The 17,139-nt window shown below is 44.9% G+C and overlaps 1 protein-coding gene across 2 annotated transcripts in view; it reads right to left on the bottom strand.

Annotated features, from left to right (window-relative positions):
- Positions 1 to 17,139, bottom strand: part of PPARD (peroxisome proliferator activated receptor delta) — a 60,016-nt gene that overhangs the window by 9,023 nt on the left and 33,854 nt on the right. For both annotated transcript variants that reach the window (XM_083173137.1, XM_083173138.1), the window contains 2 exons: positions 11,362 to 11,558; positions 5,124 to 5,574 (listed from right to left, as the gene is read on the bottom strand). In XM_083173137.1, the coding sequence (XP_083029263.1) occupies positions 5,124 to 5,574; positions 11,362 to 11,558 (648 nt within the window). The remainder of the gene's footprint in view (positions 1 to 5,123; positions 5,575 to 11,361; positions 11,559 to 17,139) is intronic.

Here is a 17,139-nt window from a genome sequence, read left to right as displayed (position 1 = left end):
TAGGGTGAATTACATGCTCGTTGCCAGGGGGATGTCATGCTTGTTGCTATGGTGGGTTACCTGATCATTTCCATACGGGGGGGGGGCTGTTACATGCTCTTTGCCATGGGTGGGGGGTTTACATGCTCATTGCAGTTGGGATTACATGATCGTTGCCAGGGGCATATTACATGCTAGTTGCTAGGGGAATACATGATCATTCCACTGGGGATTATATGCTTGTTGTCAGGGGGTTTACAGGCTTGTTGCCACACCACCAAAGCACCTCCCTCCCTATGGCAGTGGCACACACAGACATTGATGCCATTGAACATGGGCGTCTGCTGCCCGCAGAGAGGAGAGGGACAGGGTGGCAGCGGTGGAGAGAAGAAGCACTAAAGGAGAATGGAGGACCGGGCTGCCAGGTCTCTCCAGTGGGGACCGGACAGTACACAGTGTGACCTGTGTCTGTCCTATTAAAGCAGCACCCGCATGTGAGCCCCAGTAACTACTACCCCTTTACCTCCATAGAAGAACTGTGTGCGGAGCTGCAGCTGGGTCATGCAGCCGCCAAGGACAGGAGGGTGCAGGGAAGCCACTGATACAAGCAGCGCCGCTGGTATTTCAAATGCGCAGCGCCACTGCGCTGCCTACATTAAACCAATCAGTGCTTGTAGTCTGGGAACCAATCGCGAGCCGCCGCTGCCTCACTGAAAATTCCAACTAGCAGAAGGCGACGGTGCCGCTACCGCATTTGAAATACCAGCCCAGCGGCACTGTTTGTATTAGCTTCCCTCTGCCCTCCTGTCTGTGCATGGCAGCGTAATAGTCCGGCTGGCCCTGCTCATACTGACAGGAGAGATCCTTCCCGGCTGTCAGGCGATCGGTCACACACGGGCGGCCCTGATGCTGCATAAATCTACTGGCCCGGGGGGCACATTGCACCCTGCCCCCGGCCCAGCCCGCCACTGGGTAAAACAAATGATTGATGATCTAGCTAGATTAGAGGAATAGTCAAGAGCATGGCAACTACAGTTTAATTGCAAAAAATGCAAAATCATGCACTTGGGTCTCAAAAATCCAAAGACCAAATATAGTATAAATGGCACTATACTGAAAACTACTGAGGAAGAGAGGGATCTAGGTGTCACTATTTCAGGGGACTTAAAGGCAGGTAGGCAATGTAACAAAGCAATGAAGAAGGCAAGTCAGATGCTTGGTTGCATAGGGAGAGGCATCAGTAGAAAGAAAGAAGTAATAATGCCACTGTATAGGTCATTGGTACAACCTCATCTAGAGTACTGTGTTCAGTTCTGGAGGCCATATCTCCAGAAGGATATAAATACATTAGAGACTGTACAAAAAAGGGCAACTAAAATGGTGCATGGCCTACATCACAAAATGTACCAGGAAAGACTAAAAGATCTTAATATGTATACTTTAGAGCAGAGGAGGGAAAGGGGGGACATAATAGAAACTTTCAAATATATCAAGGGTTTTAACAAGGTACAGGTGGAAGACATTCTTCATAGGAAGAGGAGCAGCAGAACACAAGGACATACACTGAAACTAGAGGGAGGGAGATTCAGGGGAAATTTGAGTAAGAATTACTTCACAGAAAGAGTAGTAGATAAGTGGAATAGCCTCCCACCAGAGGTGGTAGAGGCAAATACAGTAGTACAATTTAAACATGCTTGGGATAGGCATATTGATATCCTTACAAAAAAATAAGGATCAAATATGGTTTGAGGTAACATGTTTAAAAAAGGGGCAGACTAGATGGGCCAAGTGGTTCTTCTCTGCCTTCAAATTCTATGTTTCTATTTACAAAAGGGCCCCACACACAGCACAATTTTCAGGCATTTTCTGAGCGATTTTAACAAATCACTCAGAAAATCCCTGAAAATGCATGTAAATCGCTGTGTGTATAGCCCAAACAGCGATTTACATGCGCGCCCCCGCCGTTCTGAATCTGGCCAGGATTCAGAATGGACCTGCCTGTCAATCTAGAGCAGTCGCTCAGAAGCTCCTGCTCATATGTGGCCTCGGATGTGAGCAGGGCCTTCTGAGCGACGCCACCCTGATGTCCCACAATGCCGCCTCCCCCCCCCCCCTTGCCAGGACGGGCGCTGCCCCCGTTCACACGCCGGACGCCGCCCCCGATGACGCACCGGCCGCCGCTGGAGCAGCAGGAGACCGGTGCCCCCCCCATGATGCCGGACACTGCCGCATCCCCTGATGACGCCGGGCGCCGGACACCTCGGGACTAGCCGGCCTATCCCGCCGCGACCTCACTCTTCATTGTGTGGACGCTGCGGGACAGAGAGGAAGCAACGCTGGACCCTGGAGTTGGTAAGTATTTTTTTCCCCCACTGTGCCACCAATGTATTGCCCATCTGGGCAGGGGGGGGGGTCCTTCCCCACAACCACTGTGCCACCAATGAGATAAATATTCCCCATGGGGGGGGGTGCATAGCCACTGACAACCAATGAATTGAATATTCCCCATCTGGGGAGGGGGGCCATAGCCACAGCCACTGGCCACCAATGAATTTATTATTCCCTATCTGGGGAGGGGGGCCATAGCCACTGGGTACCAATAAATTTAATATTCTCCATCTGGGGAGGGGGGGGGGGCATACCACTGTGCCACCAATGAATTTATTATTCCCCATCTGGGGAGGGGGGCCATAGCCACTGGCCAGCAATGTTTATTTATAAGCTATGCCACCAGCTTTTTTTAATCTATATATGGGAGGATGGGGGGGGGGGTATTACACATGAACATTAGGGGGCAGGGGGGATGGGATTACACTGTGCCATCAATGTTTTTATTTGCATATGTATGGGGGATACAGGCCTTATTGCATAATGGCACGGTGGCACAATGCACATCCCCCCTGCCCCCCCCCTAATGTTCATATGTAATAACCACCCGCCCTCCCATATATAGAAAAAAAAAGCTGGTGGCACAGCTTTTAAATAAACATTACTGGCCAGTGGATATGGCCCCCCTCCCCAGATGGGGAATATTAAATTCATTGGTGCCCAGTGGCTATGGCCCTCCTCCCCAGATGGGGAATAATAAATTCATTGGTGTCACAGTGGTATGCCCCCCTCCCCAGATGGGGAATATTAAATTAAAGGTCTTTAATGGGGAAAAAAATGATTTGTACATGGTTTCGGGCATTCGCCCTTCGTCAGGACCAAAACACAACAAAGTGCACTTTGTACAGTACTTTGTTGTGTTTTGGTCCTGACAAAGGGCAAATGCCCGAAACGGCCTAGACCGTGAAACACCAGTAAAACTCACGTTTGGTATACAAGCCCCGGAGTGACGACTGTTATTGTTTGATATAGATATATATATATATATATATATATACACACACACACACACACACACACAGCCGAACCTGGTTTAGTAGGATTTCAAGGGACACCATGTTTAGTCTCACTTAAAGAGGCATCTCACTTATGCAGGTTCAAACAGTACTTACTGTACCGAGGTTCCTAGATGCTAAATAAAAATACATACATGCTTGGTTTCTGTGTCCATTCTAACATCACTGATCAGATGTAGAGGCTTGAACTTGAATTAGTCTCAGTTACAGAGGTTCCTGCCTCACGAATCCCTGCATTAGCATGCAAATAGATGTGTACGCTTACACATCCCCTCCCTTGTGGCCGTACGGGAGAAAAATCATTCGGTGGTCGCTCACCAACTAAACATTTATTTTATCCCCTTGGTAAATAAAAGTCAGTCGAAACTGTCTTTTTTCCTGGCCTGAGATGGCCGTATTCAGGGTGGGCGCTGATGTCATCGACACGCCTGCGTTTGCAGGTGAATGCTCAGCATTTCTATGGGCACGCCCACAAAACACTGGGCGTTCCCCTGGTTCTGCCCCCTGCCCGCCTCCTTCCCTCCCATACTAGAGCGACCGCCCCAGCAAGTGTGAAACTCGCCAAAGGCATTCACTCAAGTTGGTTTGCACAAGACCTAGTAAGAGGTTTTGCACTTATCCAGGTGTGACTGTGTTACAAATACAGGTATAGAAAGAATATAATTCTGCTCGATGTTGCATTGCAGAGTTCATCATACAGATGGAGCCGGCCTCGGAGCTGGCTATGGGTACCCGCCGCCTCCCCCAGTGCCCTTCGCCGCCCTGCAGTCCCCCCTATCCCTGCTCTATGAAGTGGAAAAGGGCAGGGACCCGCAGCGGCGCCGTCCTGAAACTGGGACGTGTGTGTGTGAGACGCAAACGCACCCAGTCAGATGGAGCGGCTCTGCGCCAGGGTTCGCCAGAGAGGACATTCTGGCGATCCCCGGCCAAAGAAGGGAGGCACTCCATCTGTAGTTAACCTGATATGCAGTATTATAGAGCATATTTTCTCTCTTTGCTGGGATAAACTACAAGTCTTAGCATGGTAGCACGTCTTAATATTTTTAGAAATAGGGTGTGTAATTCAAGGGGTTGGGATCATTTGGTCTACAGCATGTTGGTCGACAAGCATTAGGTCAACACCACTAGATTGACATGGGGAAAGGTGGACATGGTTATAGGTCTACATGGTACAAGGTCGACATGGGTCTAGGTCAACATGGGTTTAGGTCGACAGGTCATTAGGTCAACCTAAGCATTAGGTCGACAGTGAAAAAGTTCGACATGGGATTTTTCACTGTTTTTTAACCCAAATGTCGACACAGTCGACATGGACACAGTTTGAAGTGCATCACATCCACTCACAATGCTTCTGGCATGGTGTCTCGCTGCGTTTGGCACACTATTTTATTCTCCCACCGTGCGCTAGTGGATGGTAGGGCACGAAATTCCACCTGTCGGCACATGTCGGCTCAAAAAACAGTGAAAAACCCCATGTAGACCTTTTGACTCTTGACTTAGACACTGTCAACCTAATGACCTGTCGACCTTGACCCATGTCAACATTGACCCATGTCGACCTTGACCCATGTTGACCTTGACCCATGTCGACCTAATGGCGTTGACCCAATGCTTGTTGACCAACATGCTGTAGACCAAATGACCGTATTCCAGTTCAAGTGCCCCTCCCCCCATATAGAAACAATGTATTCTATAGAAGTGATATATCAGAATATGATTAAATAGGGTGAAATATCTAACCCCCACAAAGGATGATAGCTGCTACAAACAGCGCCAGGTCATTGTCGTTAAGTTCCAGTGCATTGAACTTAGAAGCGAAGTGGAACTTGGGCTCCATGATTTCACAGTAGGGCAGACGGAGGCTGTGCAGGAACTCACGAGTGACGAAACCACGGCCACCAGCCACCAGCAGTCCATCTTTATTCATAAGTGAGGCCAGCATACAAAAAATTGCTTCATGGGCTCCATACTTTAGTAATGTGACCTGATCATTGAGGTAGAGTGTGCTGAAACCTGGAACACTCTTGGCAAAGTCAGTAAGTGCACGCACAGTCTCCACAGAAGTGCATTGGCAACGGTAAAATACATGGACTCCAATCTCTGTCCCAGGAGGATCTGGTGTTGGCAACTGCTCCCAAACTGTTCCTTGTTCAGCCTGCCACAAGGTATCCATGTCATGTATAACAAAAGGCTAAAGAAAAAAAAGGATGCAATATATATGTATATTAATAATATGCTTTCAGTATTTGAGAGATAAAATTTGTCCTGACTTGCTGTGTGTTAAATGAATAGTTAAATTTCACTTAGAACTATTTTACAGATTAAATAAAATGATCTCCTTACACTGGGTGATTTATTATTCTTCTGCCACAATAAAGCAACACATCATAATGTACTCAATATCTTGTAATGCAGTTTTGCTTGCAAAAACCTCTCTGTCTCTGCCAATATATAATGAGTGGAGCGCACCACTTGCTGGCCATCTAAATGAATGGATGTCTATCGCAGCTATTCAATTGTGTCTTCGATAGATGCCTATTACCCGTGGCACATACTTTTTTATCTCACAGCCTCCGGAGGCGGGATAAAAAATGTGCTTAATATCCATAGGTTGGGTGCCCAAACCTGTACTTTTAGACAAACAAATGTCATCTTTAGACAGGTTTAGCCACTTTAGCTAAACCCGGAGCTGTCAGCCATGTTACATGTTAATGGACATCTGAACGGAGCAACAATAGAATAGCTCTGATAGACGCCTATTAGCATAGAAGCACAGCTGGAGGGAGGCTTTGGTCTCCATTTTTCCTCCAACTCTGATGGGCACTTACTTGACCATGTCTTCCATTACAGCCTAGCACAACCACCACCCACCCCAAAGCCTAACACCAGCAGTTGCACTTTTGCATAGATTCGCAAAAGTCTAACTGACTCTGAATGAGATCCTGTGTCCCTGCGGTTTTCTAATAACTTCACTCTTAAACCCCATTACCATTCTTCACCTTTCTACGAAAGAGTTTTTTTTTATGCACATAGACGCAAGACAATTTGGGTCGCAGGATGCTTAAACATTATCCCGGTCTCCTTTGTTTACACAAGTTTTTTAATCTTTCAACAATTCTTCCTACAGCCTATCCTACTACAAAATAGTTTGCTAAATACAGATAATATTGTTTAGTATTATTTCATATTTAGTACAAATACATTTGGATTAAATGAGGAAAAAAGAAATAAAGATATAGGGAAAAATTTGAGTGGTGTTCCCACCATTTTGAAACCATTATGTTTACAAAAAATAACCTTCCACAAAAAACACTGTAAATATGAAAGGCTAGAATGCTCTAGATATATAAAATGGCAATTCTGAGAAAAATACCAGAAACACCTGATGAACAGAACTGGTTGGGACAGATACGATAGCTCAAACAGAATGCTTTTAAGCTATCAGATAGGAAAACTCAATCTATATAATAATTTCATAAGTCTATCCCATCTCCTAAATGTGCTTGCAGTGAAAGGTTGGGAATACACCATTGTGGCTCCCACTGAAAAGGAGGCAAAATAGATCTAGCCTATGCAGAGTGTCATGAGCCACCGTTGTAGCTCATTAGTTTTATGTCAGTTTCTTTGAGCTCTGGTGGCCTCCTGTGGTAGTCTGTGCCATTGCAATTTAATACTGTGTTTGTTTCTAATCTGTGCACAAGACTGCTGTTTAATTAGTTTATCTTTGCTTTGGGCAGTTCACCTGCAGTAATCAGTGCTGCAGGAGGCTTGTGCTTGTCTAATAATCTGGATTGGTTCTTGCTTCCTTTATAGTGAATGCATACCCAGATACTGGTGCTAGTTATAGCTTTTGTTTCTGTCCTAGAGTCAGCTTCTGTTTCCAGGTTCTAGCTTCCAGCTTCCAGATACCAGCACCTAGCATCCAGCTCCTTGTTCACTGCTTTCAGCAGTCTGGTCTATCTGGAAATCCTGTGCCCTGTGTTCCAGGCCTGTTCTCCTACGCATGCAGGCAGCATGCAGCCAATTACCAGCTTCCATTTCTGGATAGTCACCTGCCTTGCTGCTGGTACCTGCCATCCTTATCTGTCCTAATCATCTGCTCCTGGGTCACTTACTCCTTGTCCTGGTCGTTGCCAGTCTGTTACAGTTTAGTTCACCAGAGGTTTTGGCACAGGCCATTGCATACGTTTACCTGTTCTGGGTTAGTTTCCTAATACGGTACTTGTCTGTACCTTCTGTGTGGTTTGCTGTGCTTTTGTGTGTTGTTATACTGTTGTTGTGTGGTGTTGTTTCTCTTATGCGTGCGACGAGGTCGCCTTTGGTATGCGACGAGGTTGCTTATTTATTTATATATTTATTTATTTACAGTTATGTGTTTGGTTACTTATTTCCCTAGAATTGGCTCAGGAGCCATTAGTTGGACAGCAGAGTCAGAGTAGGAATCACCGTGGCTGTCCTAAACAGGTCAGCCCTAAAACCATAACATGGAGAACCTAGCTGGCCAATGGTAAAGGTTTAGCATGTTAATGTGTGGGGGGGGGGGGGAGGGGTTTGGTTTCCACTGACAATTGAGGAGGGGGTGCTGGATGGACAGGGGTGAAGCGGCTGTATGGCAAGGGATTGACCAGCAGATATGGGGTAGATGAAAGAACATTCAATAAGGGGGAGAAGCAGTATCAGCTCCGTTTTGTGCACTGATACCATTTCTTCCCTGTGTATGAAGGAGAAGATAAGTGCATGGTGACTACGGACCCTATGCAAGCTATCTACAAGATAGCTTGCCGATATGTGGAGGAAATGTATGAATGGTCAGTAGCACTGACCCTTCCTACACCTGCCTCTATCGATTTTGACAGCAGCAGGTATCGTTGCCCATATGCCACAGCAGGGACCACTGCTTGAGTAACGAGATCTTGCACATGCCCAGCGAACTGGCCAGGGTAGAGACAGAGCAAATCAGCACTAGGCACGATTTGTTGTCGTTCAGGTAGAATACATTTCCCCCATTGACAGGTAATGATTTTGATGCCCATATCATAACTTCCCATTTAGGAAATAATTTTGTTATTTTGATGAAATTAAATATAAAATAATATTGCCACCATAAAAAAACTTTAGTAATGTTATTTGCGTCATTAACCAATACATATTGGGTGCCTTCATCCTACAGTAAGTATAAAGTCATTCCTCTTCACATTGGGCAGACAAATATGTTTGTGGCAGATTCTTAATTGTGATTTTACTAGTGACAGTCATGATATTTCAAATACATTTATCAATTATCTGGTGTTTAACAAATATTATACGAGAAGAAAGCCTCACGGAATAATTACTGCTAGTAGTTGAAGTTCCCTATATTTGCAAATGTAAATTGTTGCTCTGTAAATAACTAATCAGAAAATATATGAATATTATGTGTTATATTACATAATGTTGTTTGGATTTTTCTGTCCTCAGGTTTCTCCTACCAACCCATACCCCTGGAAACATTCTTTATATTCTCTACATTTGAGATACATGCCATACACCTGTTCCAACCTGTTCACATTCGTGTCGCTGTTATTTACTATCCCCCTGGCATTCCCTCCAAATTCTTCAGTCACTTTGCTTCTTGGCTCGCTCACTTCCTCTCTTCCGACATTCCCTCCATTATCTTAGGTGATTTCAGCATCCCAATGGATATCCCCACAGAATCCTCTGCCTCTTAACTTCTTAACCTCACTTCATCACTTGGTCTCTCCCAGTGGAACTCCACACCCTCTCATGTAAGTGTCAGCAGCCACCTCTGTTGTCATCCTGCAGACTGCGCCCCTGGTGAAGGGCACTGTGCGCGTCTCCCGGTATTGTCATCCTTATTGCATTGTTGCATTTACTACAAGTTGCTGCTTACATCTGTATTGCATTGTTGCATTTATTGAGCTGCTGATTACATCTGTATTGCATTGTTGCATTTATTGTGATTTGTTTGTTTATTACATCTATAGTTTATTTATAGTGGCTGGAAGGGACAGCAACAGTTAGTATCCCCTTACAGTACTTTGCTTGCAGAGTACGGCATATGGATCCTCCCGTCCAATCCAGTCCAGTGATGTACTACTCTAAACAGTCATACTTCAATAAACCCATCTCATTCCAATCTTCTAACCCCCCCCCCCCCCCCCGGCATCTCTTTGCCATGAACAACTCTTTCCTCTACCCACCTCATCTCCCTTCCTCACTATCTGCCCTTGACTTTGCCACCTACTTCACATCCAAAATGCACTCCATATGGCAGGACATCACACCTCCAACAGACCCTCAACAAACTGCCCTCTCCTTTCCCTAACCACCCCCTTACCATCCATTTCACCAACTCTGACTTCTTTTTCCCATTTGTCTGGAGATGATGTAATGGCCCTCATCTGGTCATCATTCCCCAACCACCACCCCATTAGACCCTATCCCCTTCCACCTCCTTTGTTACCTGTCTCATTCTGCCTGTTCCAGCCTTGCACACCTCAATCTTTCCCTATCATCTTGCACTATCCCATCTGCCTTCAAGCATGTCTGTCTCACCTATTCTGAAAGCACCTACCCTTGATCCTAACACTCTCTCCAACTACAGACCCATCTCTCTCCTACATTTTGCCTCCAAACTCCTTGAACGCATTGTCTAAAACTGCCTTTCTTTCCTCCCACTCCCTGCTTATACTGTCAGTCAGTCTGGCGTCTGTCCTCTCCACTCCACTAAAACTGTCCTCACAAAAGTCTGCAATGATCTTCATGATTCCAAATCTAAGGGCCATTACTACCTGCTTATTCTTCTTGACCTTCTTACTGCTTTTGACACTATGAACCATCCTCTCCTTCTCCAAATCCTTCACTCCCTTGGTATGTGTGATACTGGTTATCTTCCTAATTTTCTGACCACACCTTCTCTGTCTCCTCTCATGACTCCACATCCCCCTCACTTCCTCTACATGTATGTGTACCCAAAGGCTCTGTTCTTGGTCCTCTCCTTTTCTCTCTCTAGAATTCCTCTCTCATTTGGATTCCAATATACCATCTATGCTGATGATACTCAAATATACCTCTCCTCTCCTGATTACTCTTCATCTCTCCTCACTTGTATTTCCAACTCTCTCTCTCTTTCTGCTATTGCTTCTTGGATATCTCAGTGCTTTCTTAAACTTAACAGGGGGAATTTACTAAGATGTGTATTCTACTTCACATGATATTTCTATGGGCAACCAATCAGATCCTGTCTAGTATCTTCTAGAGGGTGCTAAATAAATAAGAAGTAGATTCTGATTTGTTGACCATAGCAACAACACATGTGAAGTAGAATACACATCTTAGTAAATTTCCACCAACATGTCTAATGTGGTGTAGACATGGTGAGATTTAACATTAGATTTTGACTATATACAAAACTTTAAAGAGGTTTTCAAGATCAACTTCTTCATTAAACCCAGCTATCTCTCATCCTAGACCTTTCTATGTCACTCCTGTATGTCCATGCTACCCCTTTATCATTTGCTTTTCTCTCTATATATATATAGTCCATATGGCTGGCACTCACATAAGGTGTATTGGCGTGCTGGGGTGAACATCCAAAACAATGGAGTGTATTCAGTGTTTTAACATATAAACAGAAAATGGAGTCACTCAACAGTCGATTTTGAGCAGCAAATTAAGTTTAGTCAGGCAGCATGCCAAACATTGTGGTACAATCAAAGTTTTGGTCCGCCTTTGGGACCTTTGTCAAGATGATTGTACCACAATGTTTGGCATGCTATATATATATACATGCTATATATATATATATATATATATATACACACATGCAGAACCATTGTGGTGCCATCTAAACAATTAATAATAAGAATATTATTATTATTATTATTATTATTATTATTATTATTATTAAAATTCTGTTTTTCCATACAGCATGACTAACTTTTACAATTCTAGGTTATGGATTATATTTCATCCTTACCGAAATGCTGCTTCTGCCAGTCAGAATGTCTCGTGCTCTTTTCTTTGTCATGTTGAATGCACTCATGTAAGCGGAGTGGATTTGCTGAGAAAGCGCCACCAGATCGGACACTGGAGAATCTGGGTTTTCTGAATCCCCTGGTGTGGCCTGCACCAGACGCCTTCTCTCTGCTTCTGGCATTCTACCAAATCTAATTGCTGAAATTTTTTTGTTCAGAATTATTACAGCTGTAAAACTGCATTGTATAATAATACTATATATAAAATAAAAATAGGACATTTCAGTTCTGCATTTTTGTGTACCTGAAAGGAGGTGATTCATTGCAAATTGCCTCATACTTAATTTACCCACACAAAGTATAGGTTAGTACAGTGTTTCCCAAACACGACACCCTAGAGTATCGGAATTATATTTACCCATAGGACAAAAGTATCTAATGGAGTAAAACATTAGATCAACACCCCTTTCACATTGGCAAAATAACCCGGGTCAGACCCGGGTTGTTGCTGGTCGACCCGGTCGAGGTGCTGTGTGAAAGCACTAAACCTTATATCCCAGGCCAAGCAACCTGTCATTTCGGCCTGGGTTATAAGAAGGGTTAAAGTCCAGTGGTTCCCAAACTGTGGGCTGTGGCACCCAGGGACACTTGCAGGGGTGCCTTAGGTTGGTGGTACAGGACTATTTAAAATTATTTATGGTACTTGTTTCCTAGCACGGCGCCTGCGATTTTGATTGTATTGATCGGGTCGGAAAAATTGCGTCGACCATGCGACGCGATTTTTACATTGAAATCAATGTAAAATGTTACCTGAGACCCAATTTTACATTGATTTCAATGTAAAAAGCCCCAAAACCCCCCATTTTAATAGCAAACCCCCCCTGATGTGTGAAATGGCCCTCCATTGTTAACGCCACTCCACTATTGAAGCGCCACGCTTCGGGTTGGCGTCAATAGTGGGGTGGCGTTAACAATGGGGAGGCATTAACCATACTTTATAACCATATACAATGAGAAATTGTCCATATTGGCCCATTTCCCATTGTTCCCTATGTAAAATCGCGTTGATCGCGTCAATTGCATCGCGGGCCATTATAATGGCCCGCGACCGATGCGATCAACGCGATTTTAACTTTAAAAATCATTTAACAATCTTATCTATGGGAAAATCGCGTTGATCGCGTCGGTCGCATCGCGGCCCATTATAATGGCCCGCGGTGGACGAGATTTTATCTTTTACCGGCAAATAAACTGGTGATTGACAGAAAATCGGGTCCATCGCGTCGATCGCATGCCTTAAGTACCTTAAACCGCCGCGACCCCCCTCCCGCGATTCGCAGACCCCCCCTCCCGAGATTCGCGGCAGCCCCCCATCCCCCACGACCCCCCCCCCTCCTGCAATTCGCTGCACCACCTCCCCCCCCCCGACCTTCCGCGATTCACGGACACCCCCCCCCCCCAAAACACTGACATGGCTATGGTCGACAATGAAAAAGGTTGACATGAGTTTTTGAAGATTTATTTTAAATTTTTTGAATGTTTTCATATTCATTCTCATGTGTCGACAAGGACACCAATGAAGTGCCACACTTATGTCAACATTTACATGTGTTGACCTTTCTGTGTTTATTTTTTTTTGTGGCGATTCGCACCCCCCCCCCCCCGCGACCCCCCCCCCCCTCCCGCAATTCGCGCCCCCGCCACCTCCCACGATTCGCAGCAACCCACCGCGCCCCCTTCCCCCACGATTCCCGGCACCCCCCCATATGCCCACACACCCCTATCACTATCCAGCTTCCTGCTCTCCTGAACCGTAACTTCCACCACTGGGGAGTCGCTGATGCTGTGTTGCCCACATACCCCTATCATGCCTCATAGCCCAGCCTCCTGCTCTCATGCACCCTAACTCCCACCCAGTAGGAGGAGACACTGACTCAGGGCCACCGTCCTGTACTGCCACACTGGACCCCCACACACTGGCAGAAGCTGCACAGTGTCTCCCACCCTCCTATTTAGTCCCCCTTATGCCCACACACCCCTATCACTACCCAGCCTCCTGTTTTCCTGTGTCGTGACCTCCGCCAGTGGGGAGCCGCTACCTCAAAAACACCCTACTATACTATTGCACACACACACACACCTAAACAACATGCACACACAGCCCCCCCACACCCACAAATGTCACTGTACCATCCACACTATTAATGTACATCTTACTCTGTAACCGCTTTTTAATTAAACAAAACAATACACACCCCCTTCCAAATCATATGCTCTCTATTTAACACATTTCACCTATAACTCAAGTTACTCAATACAGGGCATCTTTCATTCAATTCTAACCATATTTCTCATATACAAATGTTCACAAATTAAGGGGGGATGAATCACCTAGTACAGTGGTTCCCAAACTGTGTGCCGTGGCTCCCTGGGGTGCCTCGGGACACATGCAGGGGTGCCCTGGGTTGGTGGTCCAGGACCAACTCAAATTATTAATGGTTATTTATAAGCAAAACCAGTGTTGGCAGCTGCCAATCATAAAATGTGTGCAAACAGAAGCAAATCCTGCCCTTTACCACATAACTGACCCCAAGAATCGCATATAAACCCCATCAAATTATATTTTATTGGCCTAGGGGTGCCGTGAAAAAATTCTGATACTCTTAGGGTGCCGTGATTTAAAAAAGATTGGGAACCCCTGACCTAGTATATATATATATATATATATATATATATATATATATATATATATATATATATATATATATATATATATATAAATATAACAAGCATATGCACCTATTAATGTAGGGGCTGTGACCAGTGTTCTGTTTGGGTGGTCTGCTCAAGGGTGTGTCTGTATTTGTGTAAATAATTTCAACTAATTATATATGCCTGGAAAAGGCAGGGGGCTGGCATAAGAAAAATGCAGGGAGATATATTGGCGGGTGCACTCCAAAGGTGCACCCGCAGGATGCCGATGTCCATACTTGCGGGGTGAGGCGGCACTGCAGTCATAAAATACTGAAAGCCGAAACTTGGTAGACAACATTTCAACACCTTTTATGTGGTCACCTAATTTTACGACATCATTTACCCCTTATACAAATCATGCAACACAATAGTAACCCCCTTATACTGTACTTGCCTCTATTACATTATGCCACATGGAATGAGCCAAAATTCACACTATGGCACACAGATTGAGTCACAATTCACGTTATGCCACACTGATTAAGGCAAAATTCACATTGTGCCACATGGATTGAGCCAAAATACACACTGCACCAGGCATATCCAAACAGTGGCCCTCCAGCTGTTGTGAAACTACACATCCCAGCATGCCTTGACATAGTTTTAGCATTCCCTAATAGCAAAACTGTGGCAATGCATTATGGGACTTGTAGTTTCACAACAGCTGGAGGGCCATAGTTTGGACATGCCTGCACTATACCAGATTGAGCAATAATGCACAATATGCTTCATAAATAGGGATATTGGCACGCATTAAAAATTTACACCATAATGCCCATTACATGTTAAGACACACACCATAATCTCCATTACGTATTATGCCAAACACCATAATGCCTATTAAAATTTATGTTACATAAGTGTTGCTTAGCTACATGTTCATTGCCAGGGGTTCCATGTTCATTGCCAGGGGTTCCATGCTCATTGCCAGGGGTTCCATGCTCATTGCCATGTGGGATTACATGCTTATTGCTAAGGGGGAATACATGCTCGTGGTAACGGGGGGACAGCCGCCGCGCCGGGCAGAAATGACAGCCATTGACAGCCGGGCAGAGAGCAGGGGGCTGCCCAGCTGTATTCAGAGCACTGCTATTGGAAATAATACCCCTTTCACACCAGAAAATACAGGGATTTACCCAGGAATATGGTCCCTGGATCATGCAGGGACATTCCCGGACTGGCCCCTTTTACACAGCCTAGTCCCTGCATTTTCTGGTTTGAGGGGGAGAGAAAACCACCCCTCCCCCCTTTAAACAATCAGCTATATCTTCGGAACCAACTGACCCATTTACATGTAGGCTTTGCATGTTTTTGGTCCCGTGAAACTGGGCCGTTTGGTTCCAGAGAAATCTGTCCTCGAACATCATGAACAGCCATGAAATTACATTTCAGAAATGAAAAAAAAATTGGTTTACCCGCAATATCTCTAGAACTAATGAACTCATATGGACCAGATATCAGATTGAAGGCCCAGCGATTTGAGTTTGACTGAGATCAACCTCGAGCTTCTGTGATGCCGGAGGGGGAACTGGCAGCTGTTGGAACCAGGTGGAGGTCGGAATTAGTGGGTCAAATGTTATCCTATGGGGAAAACGTTCCAAGTTTGCCTGGCGTTATCTCCGGTTCCCGGGGGGGCTAGCGACACGGGGCTGTGCTCATTGGAAAGCCCTGGCCCTCAGCTACAAAATGGAGCAATTAATGCCTTACAGGATCATTGGGTAGCTTACCTTTGAGAACATTAAGCATCCAAACTGACACACGCATTTACTGTATAACTCACATAATAATAGTCATATGCTCTCTTTTTGTATTTATTGGATTATAATTTTTGTTTTTCCAATTTTTGTGACTGTTGATGTGTGTCACAAATTAATTTTAATATATACCTAATAAAATACTATAAAATTTAAACACCACAAAAATGGTGATACAAAAGCAGTGCCCCAACTAAAAGAGTATTTTTCTTTTATTTCTCTATTTGTATATAGCTTTACAAGGTTGGTTAATAGACTTGCACTCTTAAAACATATTTTCTGCATAGTCAATGAGCAAGGATAGTATATCTCTTTAAAAATATATTTGAACTTTGCCTGGACATAGTTCCTGGACAGTAGAGCTATAGTTATTATACTCAGGGCCGGTGTAAGGCTTCTAAGCACCCTAGCCAAAACTTCAACCTACTGCCTCTCCCCCCCCCCCCCCCCCCCCATACTGCTACCAATAACGATTTTCCAATCCATTAATGTATACTTGCTTAACATTCTGGAATGGCAGGTAGCCTCCAAAAATGTTGTGGTGCACCCGGCCCCCCAGGAGGGGTGGGTAAGACCCCTGCTTTCCCTGGAGGCCCCCAGCACCCTCCCCTATGCCACACATAACAGAGTACAGGAAGAGTGGGCAGTAACGTAGGGAAGTATGCCTCAAGAGAAAGTATGGAGATGAGGTCTTAGAGGTTCCACAGCAGCCACCTGCATTAAGTACAACAAGGATCGTCACTAACACCATTGATTTTTTGATAGGCAGACTTGGTGGTGCCCCCCTAGATCCTGGCGCCCTAGGCAGCTGCCTAAAGCTGCCTAGTGGTAGAGCAGGCCCTGATTATACCCCATGAGCCAACCACATGTATATGTATAGGAATGTTCCTGTAACGACGTACATTGCTGTGTGATTGGTCTGGTAATAACATTGCCCTTTTGTTATGAGCCAACCTATTCTGTAAAATCAATTATAATATAATTGCAGATATTAAATACATAAACCATTAAATCAATATACTAGCGACCAACCCCGGCTTCGCATGGGAAGCACTAATTATCTATAGCCAGATGATTTCGGATTTTTGTAGTTGGTTGTTAGATTTGGGAATACCTTGTCGACAACGGCTTGAATATTCAGTTGCATTTCACAGAAGTTCATTGCTACCAAACTTCACAGGATCACATGCTGGGCTAATCTGAAGATTGCCTGAAAATGTCATCAAAATCGGTCACGCCATTTTGGAGTCCATAGGGAACATACACACATCC

The sequence above is a fragment of the Crinia signifera genome, chromosome 2 (genome assembly GCF_055691185.1).
Source record: "Crinia signifera chromosome 2, ASM5569118v1, whole genome shotgun sequence".
Lineage (NCBI taxonomy): Eukaryota > Metazoa > Chordata > Amphibia > Anura > Myobatrachidae > Crinia > Crinia signifera.
Note: the sequence above shows the minus strand (reverse complement) of the source record. Positions and strands in the feature narration are given on the sequence as shown.